The sequence below is a fragment of the Watersipora subatra genome, chromosome 4 (genome assembly GCF_963576615.1).
Source record: "Watersipora subatra chromosome 4, tzWatSuba1.1, whole genome shotgun sequence".
NCBI classification, from domain to species: Eukaryota; Metazoa; Bryozoa; class Gymnolaemata; order Cheilostomatida; family Watersiporidae; genus Watersipora; species Watersipora subatra.
In genome coordinates this window covers 34,268,461-34,280,201 of record NC_088711.1, presented here as the reverse complement: position 1 = coordinate 34,280,201, position 11,741 = coordinate 34,268,461, and the positions used below count along the sequence as shown (strand labels likewise).

General features: G+C 35.6%; 1 protein-coding gene across 1 annotated transcript; it reads left to right on the top strand.

The window, feature by feature from the left end:
• The first annotated feature begins 483 nt into the window (after positions 1 to 483).
• Positions 484 to 1,542, top strand: LOC137394175 (uncharacterized). The gene is made up of 2 exons (XM_068080894.1): positions 484 to 859; positions 914 to 1,542. The coding sequence occupies exons 1-2, from the start codon at positions 484 to 486 to the stop codon at positions 1,540 to 1,542; spliced, it is 1,005 nt and encodes a 334-aa protein (XP_067936995.1).
• Positions 1,543 to 11,741: the final 10,199 nt, after the last annotated feature.

Genomic DNA, 11,741 nt, shown 5'->3' with positions numbered 1-11,741 from the left:
AACTGTTCAACAATAGATACATATTCTTTAACAGTTTGTTGCGCAGCCCTTTAAGGTACACGTAGATGCATAAAGTCTCTCAGAGCACCCTTAAGAGTATTCATACAAACTGCCGAGAAAAGAGTGCGGTATGTTTACCTTACCCTGAGGCAGATAAACAAATGATACGATATGATCCAACTAATGATTATGTAGGAATGTTATTAATAACTTACTAGCGTGTTGAAGTTACCAACCCTCTTATCTAGTCATTTACATGAGACTTCAGCCATCATGGGTAATAGACACTCAGCATATTGAAACAAGCCACTTTATTGCAGCAAGACGCAAGCGATGGCGGGAGGATTGTCAATGACCTCTAGTTGTAAAGAGCTCACCGCAACTATAGTCAATCTTAAGGAAGCTAGAATATTGGAAAAGGCAGTTCAAACTCTCTCGCTAGAAAAGTCTTATTCCGCAAAGCTTCTTGACCTCAACAGCAAGATGGTCAAATTCAACTATTCCAGGTTAAAAAACAATGTAAATAAAATTAAAAGCAACCTTAAACCAGAAGAGATTAATATGATGAAAAGTTTGGAGGCGAAAGGACAGTTTAAGGCAGAGCATCCACGAATGTGCAGCAGTAGCAGCTCGACAAAGATAGCGGCAGCGCACAAAAGGCTAAACCTGAACACATATCGCCGAGCGCAAAGCGCTATGCCTAGAATACAACCACGATCGATGACCTCACAAATGTATGGCAGCACTGGTAAAGACACTAGCAGGGAATCAAAGATGCCGATGATTGAACTAAAGGCAACATCTTGTAGCAAAAGACAGATTCGTCCTAAAACAACGGGGCCAGGAGAACAGTCCTTTTGTCTCGCAACAACTGCGCCAAAGGATTGCACAGATTCTCCAAAGACATCTAAAGTAACAGATCAGGTGATAACTCTCAAAGTGCAGACTCCACGTTCTAAGAACACGAATTCAGTTTTAGAGAAAATTACACAAGCTCAAAAAGCAAACAAAATACAAGCTCCTCAAGTGAGCTACAGTTGCCATGATGAGAAGGCACCAGGGAGTGAAGACGGCAAAAGCAATAAGTCTGTTTTGGATGCGTTCGGGCCAAATCCGTATGAAGAAAGACGACAAAAACTGCTCAACTTTGAAGGAAAGGCATTTTGCTGCTTGGGAGAAAAAAAGCAAGGTTTTGTAAATGAAGTTGGAAGGTTTGTTGAATCAAATCCAAAAGTGGTTGAAGTGAAGCCTGAGATCACGCAAGAGGTCATCAACTCGATAGACAGCATGGCTGCTCGACCAGGTAGGTCTAAAACTCGGGCATCTACCTCCGCTAAACTTAGACTCCGTGATCGCTCTTTGCTGAGGGAGTTTGCTGAAGTGAGAAAAACTCGTTACTTAAGAATACACGATTCTTTGATAGAGTATAGTGCTAACACGTTAGCGAGTGATTATCTGAGAAGGACATTACCATGGCGACAGTACAAATCTGATTCGCTGTCATTCTATGAATCGACTAGACTCACAGATACTAACATATAACGTGATCTTATGCTTGCGATTGAAGTGTTGGCTGGAGTGTATAACTCATAATTCTGCATGTGTCTTGGCAGTTACTTGATATTCTTAAATCGACTCAGCTTTCGAAAATATTATTTTTTATACAAATTTTTTGCTAAATGTACCTTCTTGGTATTTATTTTAATACTATGTATAAAATAATACGAATCAACATAAGTTGGTGTAGAACTTGTCAAAAGGTGAAAAGAGAGATTGCAACTAAGTACTATATGTATATGAAGATCAACTATATTTTATTTTTATGGAATGATTTTATTAACTTCTTTGCTACTAAAATATAATGTTTGCATATCTTGCCATGACAAGCACTTGCCATTGTGTTTGACACACACCTAATACACCATGTGCTAACCGTAAGAGTGGAGTGACTAAGAGAAACAGGTGAGTGAACAGTGGTGGCACACTTAACCTACTAACAGTTTTTTTTCAAAATTGGTAAGTTGTAGTTATAAAATTAATCGCTTGAAGTTAGAACTCATTACATAATTCTATTTAGACACTTTCCCATTTTGCTGTCGATAACCTAGAAAATCCAGTACCGTAGGTATTGTTTGTTTCAACTGTCTAGATCGGACAACTTGTTATGATATATTAGACCAGGGTGAAAGTTTTCTTTTTGCGGCTATTTGTGACTGGTGACTGTCAGGTAATTCAAGAATCCTTAGAGTACCTGATCCATTGGCCAGTTCAGTTCGATATTGAGCTTGAACATACCCACTCAGGCAATTAGCTGCTAAGGGTGTTATATTTTACTCAAAAGCAAAGTGTTAAACAAACATCTTGCTATATTGAAAAAATAGCTTGCATTTGTTTGCTAGCAACAGGCTGTCATCAGCACGTGGCTACAGAATGAGCTCACGCTATAAAGTACTAAACCATTGTGCTTTATACCTGACCTTTCGCAACCTTCCTTAACGCAGATGTTATTAATGACTATTTGTTTGATCAGCATGCTGCTCTATTGAAACTAATGCTGTGACGGGTTGTTCTTCTGCTCCATCTATCAGAGTGTCTTCGTTTGTTGCCATCAAAGAACTAGTAGCATCGATTGCCCATTCAGATAATAACAGCATTTAGTCTTCCCATTAATACTGCTCTTAATATCGACCGTGAATCCTTCTTTTAGAGATTTGTTAAACGGAACCAACTAAATAGCATCTGGAAAGTATGTAAATAAATTTAACTAAATTTTAATTAACAAAATAATGACTAATTGAAACAAATATATAAAGTGTATATGTTACCCCTACTCAATAGTATATTTAATGTTACGTTGTATAGAATTGCATTACATGACATCACACCTCCTAATATCACTTTACTTTGCCTTGCATTGAATGACACCTTATTATATTCTAGCATATTATAGCATACTATATACAATTGTAAATATATGATATCACAATAGCCTGCTCAAAATTATCTTATACTACATATATTGCATGATATTATGTCCTATTGTGTTCTGTTATATGATGTCACAGTATATTATATTTTATGATACAATATTTTATGATTCACTTTATTATATTTTATTTTACTATATATTTTACAGTGTTTTATTAGGAAATGCCAATCAGGAAAGCGGGTAACCGTTCACAATATGTTTTGTTCTTACCTATTGCTCTCATTTCTTATTTCCCCTTTCTTGATAGTGACATAAAACTTCCCTTTGGTGTTTCCATATCTTTGCTGTTGCTAATTTTATGCCAGACATCTTTTATATATTCTTTATTTATCTCCAACCACTTCAGAATCCTCTCTTTCATTTCTTTCTAATTCACTCAGTGTCTTCTAGGGTATAAACATTCCTCTCTCCAGTGCATATATGCCGTATGCATATGCTATGCCATAGCTGTTGCCTTCTTGCTTACAGCTTACTGTAGCTAATCTTGCATTAGCATTAGTGAATTTTCTTTGTAATTTAGGTTGCACTTCTCTATCACAGTCAATACCTAAGACCTTCAACCAAGTTGGTCTCATCATACTCCCAACCCACTATCTTTGTCCTCAGCCTACTGTCTTTGTCCTCAGCCCACTACCCTTGTCCTCTCTCAGTCCAATATTCTTGTCCTCTCTCAGTCCAATATTCTTGTTCTCTCTCAGTCTACTACCCTGGTTCTTTCTCAGTCCACTATCCTTGTCCTCTCACAGCCCACTATGCTTGTCCTCTCACAGCCCGCTGTCTTTGTCCTCAGCCCACTACCCTTGTTCTCTCTCAACCCACTATCCTTGTCCTCTCTCAACCCACTATCCTTGTCCTCTCTCAGTTCTTTACCCTTGTCCTCAATGAATCTTCTGTTACTCTATCCAAAATGCCATTAAAACAATGCTTTGTGATAGCTTCTCTCTACCTGCACTCTCAGCCTTCCCTCTAATAGCATAGCGAACATCACTAACTAGGAAGCTATATTTTTATGTAGTTACACCGCTGTTTTAAAGTTTTCTAACTACACAACTGACTGTTATAACATTTCATTAATTTTATTTTCTCAGAGTAATAATAGTATACTAAGGATAGTTAAGGTCCTTTGCTTCCTTTGCGAAGTCACAATTTTTATTTTTTCTCTTCTTTGTGACAAGTAAAAACAATGTGTTTATTGCAGACAGTGGAATAGAGGAACGAATGAGCAAGCAAATTGACATCACTCTTGTAAACAAGGCTATATTCACAGATGATATTGCAGCCCGAGACTTTTACACCATTCAATTATTAAGAAAAGGAAGACGGATCCCAAGTTCGACTGATGATTTATTTGTCCCTCTGCGATACATGGCAGGACAGTGAATGCTAGATGTGAGGGTAGTAAACGGATTGCATTGCACAATGTAGTTTTACTCTAATGGCTAATAGAAACTTTTATCAGGGATTAAAATTGACAGCAAGTTTATCATACGAATCCTATAAGGAGTTATTTGTTCATTACGAGCAATGCAATAAGGATAAATTGAATTGTTGTGAGAAGACAACTCTGTACAGAGTTAATACCTCTGTTTAATATACTTTTGCGTAGGCACACTTTTTGGTAAGCATGAAATATATGCATATCAGCCATGAAATTAGTTCAAGTTGAGCCAAAAAATTTTTGAGAGCCTTGCTGTCTACAACATTTCACTATTGCTATTTTAGTTTATTCATGAGTATCGCCTTTTCCTATAGTCTGACAAGAAAAGGCCATCTTTTTCTGTACAAAAATGATTTAAGGTATTTTCAATCTGATTTCTGTGAAAATAGATTGACGGTCTGAGATCCTCAGGGAGTTGCTTCCCTCGTGTATGGCCTAACCCAGTAATGATCAGTTATCACTGTGGTTGTCTTGTGGAAAAGGGAATTTTTGTATTGCCCGGGTAGTTCTCTCCGATAGTTCCTTTCCAAAATATTGAGCAACATTAGGGTGGGGAATTTTCAGGCACAGCCAAAAAATCAAAGAGCTCAGTGAGTGATGCTAACTGTAACAAGGAGTGGACTGATTCATTTCTAATCGGGAAACTGCTAAACAGGAAAATAATGACATGCTTAAAATATTCGGATGTAATAAAGACAATAAACAATGATACAAATATAAGTTTTAGTGCTTGGAGCAGTTTATGAAGCCAACTTTACTGAGGCCAAAAAGCATGAATTGCCACAATGCTCGTCTGCAGAGAAACGCGCATAGGACTCCTATGTGTCCATTGTGTGAATAATGGGAATTTGGAGTTGTGCACACATCGAGTTACCATGCAATCACTGTTTCATTGGACATACGCATTTTGTGGATTATCGCAACTGCTGCGAGTGCTTTCTTACAAAAAGTGAAAAATTTTATGTTAAAGTCATATCGGTGCACTTCTGTCTCGCTTATTAAAACGCTTTCAAAATAACAACGATTGAAATATGGAAAATATTTAAAATTAAATAGCTTGCATAGCATTTCTTTGTGCGTCATTTGCAAATCATTTTCTATTTCCTGACACCAACATACTACATCTACCATCTTATGTTTCAGTTTATGAACTTTTTGCTACCACCTTCAATTCACTATCCTGACTCTTCTGCAATACTATTACCTTATAAAATAATTCCTTAATAATATAATAAATGTATATAATAAATACCTTATTACCAGCTTATAAAATACTTTTGTTTAACTCACACAATAATTTTGGATTTCTGGTCTTCTTATTTTTGTTTTGGCATGTAATGATAAGTTTCATTTTGCTGATGATTACTAAGGCTAAGAAAAAGTTATACTTACATTCCACTAGGTTTAATAAACTGACAGATGCAAAGGTCAAGGTCAAAAATACACTGCACAATGTACACTGTAAAGTGTATGTACATGTACATACACTGTACAGTGTACACTGTACAGTGTATGTTTGTGACAGAGAGGTGAAGAACGTCACTAATACACTCATCTGTAAGCTTTGTTCTTTATTTACTGTTGGCATAATATAATCAAAAAAATTTTTTTTTACATCGGCCTATGCTACCAAACATGCTCATGAACCTGGTGCCTGATAGAGATGCATATTATAGGCATGGATGAGATCTGGACCAGGGTTAAACCGTAGTAAGTAGATGGACTCATTCCTAAGTTCATTCATTTTTATTTAAAGAAGGTAGTACAATCATATATTTGAAATTCTTGTTTGAGGTCACACACAATATCAGTTTGAATTCCCTTGGCTGATCATACAGTGTTGAAAATCTTTGTGTACCATTGTGGTTTTTTCTCAACTTGGATTCCCATATTTTAAGTCGACCATGAAACCTACCAACAGCATATTTGTTACACATCAGATAAATATGTACACTATTTATCACTATTTAACACGTACAGTGTACATGTACAGTGTATGTGTACATGTACAGTGTACACGTACATGTACATGTACACGTACACTGTACGTGTACATGTACAGTGTATACTATACACTCAAACCATAAATGCATTTCAGTGCCAATTATTGGATTAAAGGAGTCCTGTGCAAATGTAAACTATTGTTATCCTCTTTAAAATATCTTGTTTTGGATTTTTATGTATACATTTGTGTGTAACTGCACAGTTAGTCCATGACAGAGTAAGGTGGTTGATTGGTTAAGATGGTAGTGTTGTTTCAAGACAAAAGTTGAGAGTTCAAATCCTGTTGAAAGCTATCTTTTTCCTAACTTAACCGTCAGAGCTCCATGCGTCACTTGCGGATTATTTATTGTGAAAAAGCACGCCTACTACAAGCTACTCTGGGCTCGATGGGTGATCTTAGAACTTTCATTTTCTGTATAACTGTACCAATAAATATATCAATAGTGATTAAAATATAAATGAATACATAATATAAATAAATCGATCTCATTAAAAACTCCAAAATTCGCCTTCACACGCATTAAGGACAACTACTCTCAATGAACATGTTAATGGAATGTTGCCATGAAAGTGTACAGCAATTTGTGTTAAAAATCTAAACACATGCTTTGGCCTATTAGATTGAAAATTCATGTATTTGTTCGCAAAAATTAAAGGTTCATCGTTATAACTTTGTATGCTTTGCAAAAAGCTTTCGAAATTTTGTATATGAAATTTTGTGAAGATTTCAAGTGATATAATACAATCAACTTAAAGCGATTAATTCATAATATAATCGGTGTAAACACATTTATGACTTCTACGTGTTGAAAGGTATTTGTTCATATTTTCTATAAGAAAGAGTCTTGGGATTAATCTAGGTCTTTTTCGCAAGATTATAAAATCTTCTGTTCAATGGTGAAGCCTAAAAGACAAATTGCTTGCTTGGGCTTCTATAACAAACTAAGCAATTAAGCATTTAAGATCAATGTAAACTTGCAAGGGTTCTTCGAATTAATCGAATTAATTTGTTTATCAAGAAACAATTTGCTTATTATTTTAGATACCTTTTTAGTTGAGAGACCTTTTTAGTTGAGAGACCTTGTATCTTTGTCTAAAAATTTATTGAGAATAAAGTGCAATGAAGCTATAGATTAAATAAAATCTAAATGTATTATGTATTACTATGGTGCTGTATAAAGAATGCCAACGGTCTATTACCATAGACATCTAAATTTGCTAATGAAAGTGATTTTCTCCTCTAAATTCCTCGGTGAATCTGTGTATGATAAAGAAATGCGCTCTTCATCTATACTTTCCTCTAGTCAGTCATCTTGTGGTTATTTGAGTATGACAGTTGAGACCTACCATTGAGTTCAAAGACTAATAGCCTCCTTGCTTGTACGAGGAGCCAATATATATAGAGTCAAAGTTGGCTGCCTCCTACAATCAGGACAAGAGAAGATGGTATGAAGTCATTAATGAGTTATGCTAACCCAGTAAATGAATTTATTCTATTTTCTAAAGCACGTACTCCTCTCACAAAATGTAATAAATGCATTTTCTACTCGTTTACGCTGGCAGCAAAACTCTGTTTGGATAAAACCATATCAAGAAATAAGAAAAACCTGTTTATTACTAAAAATAAATACAATATAAATAATCAAATATCATACGATAATTTTTAAAAAGACTAGCATAAAACCCAGTGTAGCCTCATTGTTAATCAGATAGCCTGCAGTACTTGAGTAGATTTTTAATGGAAATTGCTACACCGCTTTCACAACAATCTATGAACACGTTCGTCAAGGTCAATAGTCCTGAATGTCAAGGTGAAGGAGCCCTCGAGAGTTTTCAAGCAGATACACTGTGGGCACATTTACATTAATATGATAAACAAAGTTCTATGATTGACAAAGCAGACCACCGTTGCTTGGACTAGGCCTGCTTTCACAAAATAAATATCTTCTCATAACTCTTCACTCAACTTTTTAACCCGATGTAACATGGCTCATATTATAGTAAACATGGTTCAGCAAAACTAGAAGCCTGTGGATTGTTTATAATTATGCTTATGAAACTCTGATCGTCTTGTAAGCGTGTGTAAAACCAGAAAACTAAAAAAATAATATATGGTAGGTAGTAACTGCATGTAAAGTACTTCATAGAAGACTCCTTTGTACCGGACTCAAACTCATGTCATTCAGCTTAGAGACCGGCAATTTATAATCTGCACGGCGACTGCCTTCTGGCTTACTGCCAGGCTAGCGGCGAGCCCAGTGATGTCCGACATTTCTCTCATTCACAATCAGAGGCCTGCAAATGAGTCTTTAAGAAACTGGTTTTCACGAACCAGATGAAGTTTTGCAAACAAATATTTTAGCGACACGGTTGAAGACGCAGAGCACATGGGTGTGAAGTTTGAATGACACCTACCAACAAGTGTGGAAATTCATAGGGTCTATGTAAAATAACAGACAGACAGACACACAGACATTGGGGTTCCTTACTATAGATGCTAAAATAGAATTCAGTGACAAAATAAACCAATATCTGAAACAATCACCATTGTGCCCATCAAAAAGTATTTTAAAACTATTTTCATAAATATTTAATGTACAAAAGCTTTTACTGAGACTCTTTTAAATTGATAATATAATAAGTTTCAACAGTATTTTGCTCTTTTGGTACCATGAGTCAGAAGACGACCTTGTCTGGCATCTATAGTTACTAAATTACTAATACTGTACGATGAAAGATATTCGACCGACAGCTTTGGTTGATGAATGTTTGCAGTAAGAAACCTGCAAACATAACATTGAAACATTGGGGTAGGAAGAACACAGCTGACAATAAACGCGCTGGTTAGAGACAGTCCTTACTTACCAGGTCATAAGCTGTTTTTCCAGGCTTTTGCTTTCTTTTATTACTTGCTGAAGTAGAAAAGCTATAATTCCTTTTTTCTTTTTGTACGTCTACAATCCGTAAGTAGTGTGGCAGTTTGTAGGAACACTCTTTAAAAACTAGCATTTATTTAGCAAAATATGTCGGCAATACATTAGAAGAAACAGTAGCGGAAATACAAAACAACACAAAATACTTCAATTTAAAAAAAAAACAATCTTGTGTAAGTGCTTTTTATTATTTCAAAAATCTTTTGGTTATATCATGCTCTGCCAAACTTGAACGCTTTGCTATATCATTCTATATCTGCATACCAAGCATGTATTTTACAAAGAAGATTTCAGTTTGGCATGCAAAGATCCATGCAGAAAAATAAATGTTTGGTCAAATATATGGTATATTGCCTAACGCCATTATACGTGTTCGATATGACAGCTTGCTTGCAGCTAAAGTTCTCATTTGCTGACAGCAATCAGTTCAAACTGACTCTCTACCCTAGTAAGTACTACTACTAGTACTAGTACAACTACTAGTACTAGTAGTAGTACTACTACTAGTACTAGCTTATACAATCACAAGAGAAACCCGATGATAATCTTTTAACTGTAACGGTGAAATTATTAAATTCAATCCTCTGTTTACAAAGTATTTTTTTAAAGATTTACAAGCTAGACTCCTACAGGCTGGTACTTGAATAATAAATTTTGCTTTTAGATTTCAACTCAATGAAGTTTTGAAAATGCTTTTCAAATACGCAGTTTTTAACTCTTCGTAGCAATGGGTACCTTGTTTGGTTAGAAGCGCCAGACACAAATTTTATACTTAAAAATTTACGTAACAGCAGAATCTTAACATAAGATTATATGAATAAATAAAAGAGGATTCCTGTTTGCTTGGTGAGGGAGTGTTTATTGGTCTATCAAATTTCAATGGCAATGCATTAACAGAGTTGACATGATATAGGGCTCTGTCTGACCTCTAAACTTCTGGTTAAAGACAGAAAGTAGGCTATAAAGTGTCCAAAGATAGTAGTGTACAAATCAAAGTTATAATCTTAAGATTGTAAATGAAAAGGAAATCAATAAAAGCCTACCTTGTGCAGTTTGATAGATATGCTCCACATCTTTGCCACCTCCTTCAGCTACAACAATTTTAAACTGGTAAAAAATGAGGCTCCAGTCGACCTTCTCATTTTGAGAAGCCAACCTGCTGCTTTCGCTGCTCAGTCGCAGAAGGTAAGATGAAATAATATTTGTAACGAGCTTTCAAACACCCACAATCGCAGACTATAAAGATTCCTGATGTAAAAGCAAAATAGTAGTGTTTTACATTTACATAGAGTAGTGTACAGAGTAAAGAATGGTGTGCAGTACATAGAGTACTGTGCAGTATATAGAGTAGTGTGCAGTACATAGAATGGTGTGCAGTATATAGAGTAGTGTGCAGTACATAGAAGTTGAGAAACAGTTATAACTAACTTATGGCTTTTATATCAGCTCCTTAAAGGTTTATGCGTGTGTGTACATTTCATAGCCTCCAATCTGATCCAGGAAGTAAGATGCTAACCGATTAAGGACCTATTATAATACATACACTGTACCTTAATTGTTCATTACCGTCTCACCCTAACTGAGTACATATCAATAGATGCACGAGCCCAGTCCTATCGTTTACCTGCTTTCCACTTGGGTTTGTCTGCAAAACCTTGGTATAAATTTTCATCATCCTTGTTCCTTCTAGCAGCAGTGAAACCTTGGTAAACGTTTGTATCATTATTACCTAAAACATCATAAACATTATCTGTGGCAGAAGAGATAGTTTGTATGAATTCATGTTAGACAAAAAAATGACAAAATAGGTCATTTAGAATTGGACATCGTCACCTTCCACATAATAGACCATTCACTTAACATTTCCCATATAATTTTCACCTATTATTTTATATACAACCACTTTCTATCACCTTCTATTTGATTGTCACCTGTCACTTGATATACACCATCACCTCCTAACACTTTCTATATAACTATCCTCTACCACTCGGTACACTGTCACCTCCTGATACTTTCCATAAAACTAGTAATGCTTGACAAACTTAGCAATGCTCTGTTGACCTTCGCCTTAAACTTATGTTTTTTTAGAGTCAAGTTTCTGGACTGTTGTAAGTTGGTTAAACATATAGAATTTATCCAATACCACCCACACTTCTACAAACCTAAACAAGCGTCATCTTCATAAAGAAAATATATAGATTCTAGAACATTCTATTTAAACCTTGCATCAGAAAAATAAGAATTAAGAAGGATGCAGCCTAGATTGGGCATCCAATTATCGCTGCCTGTCATCAGGTATGATGACCTCATAACCAAGGCCTTACTGTTCTGCTAAGCCTAATAACTACAACTGTATGATGAGAACAGCTTCAGC

Bases quoted from the DNA above. Each gene is read 5' to 3' on its own strand.
- LOC137394175 (XM_068080894.1), top strand. From the start codon at position 484: ATGGTCAAATTCAACTATTCCAGGTTAAAAAACAATGTAAATAAAATT. The intron at 860-913 runs GTCTCGCAACAA...AGACATCTAAAG, and splicing joins GCCAGGAGAACAGTCCTTTT to TAACAGATCAGGTGATAACT.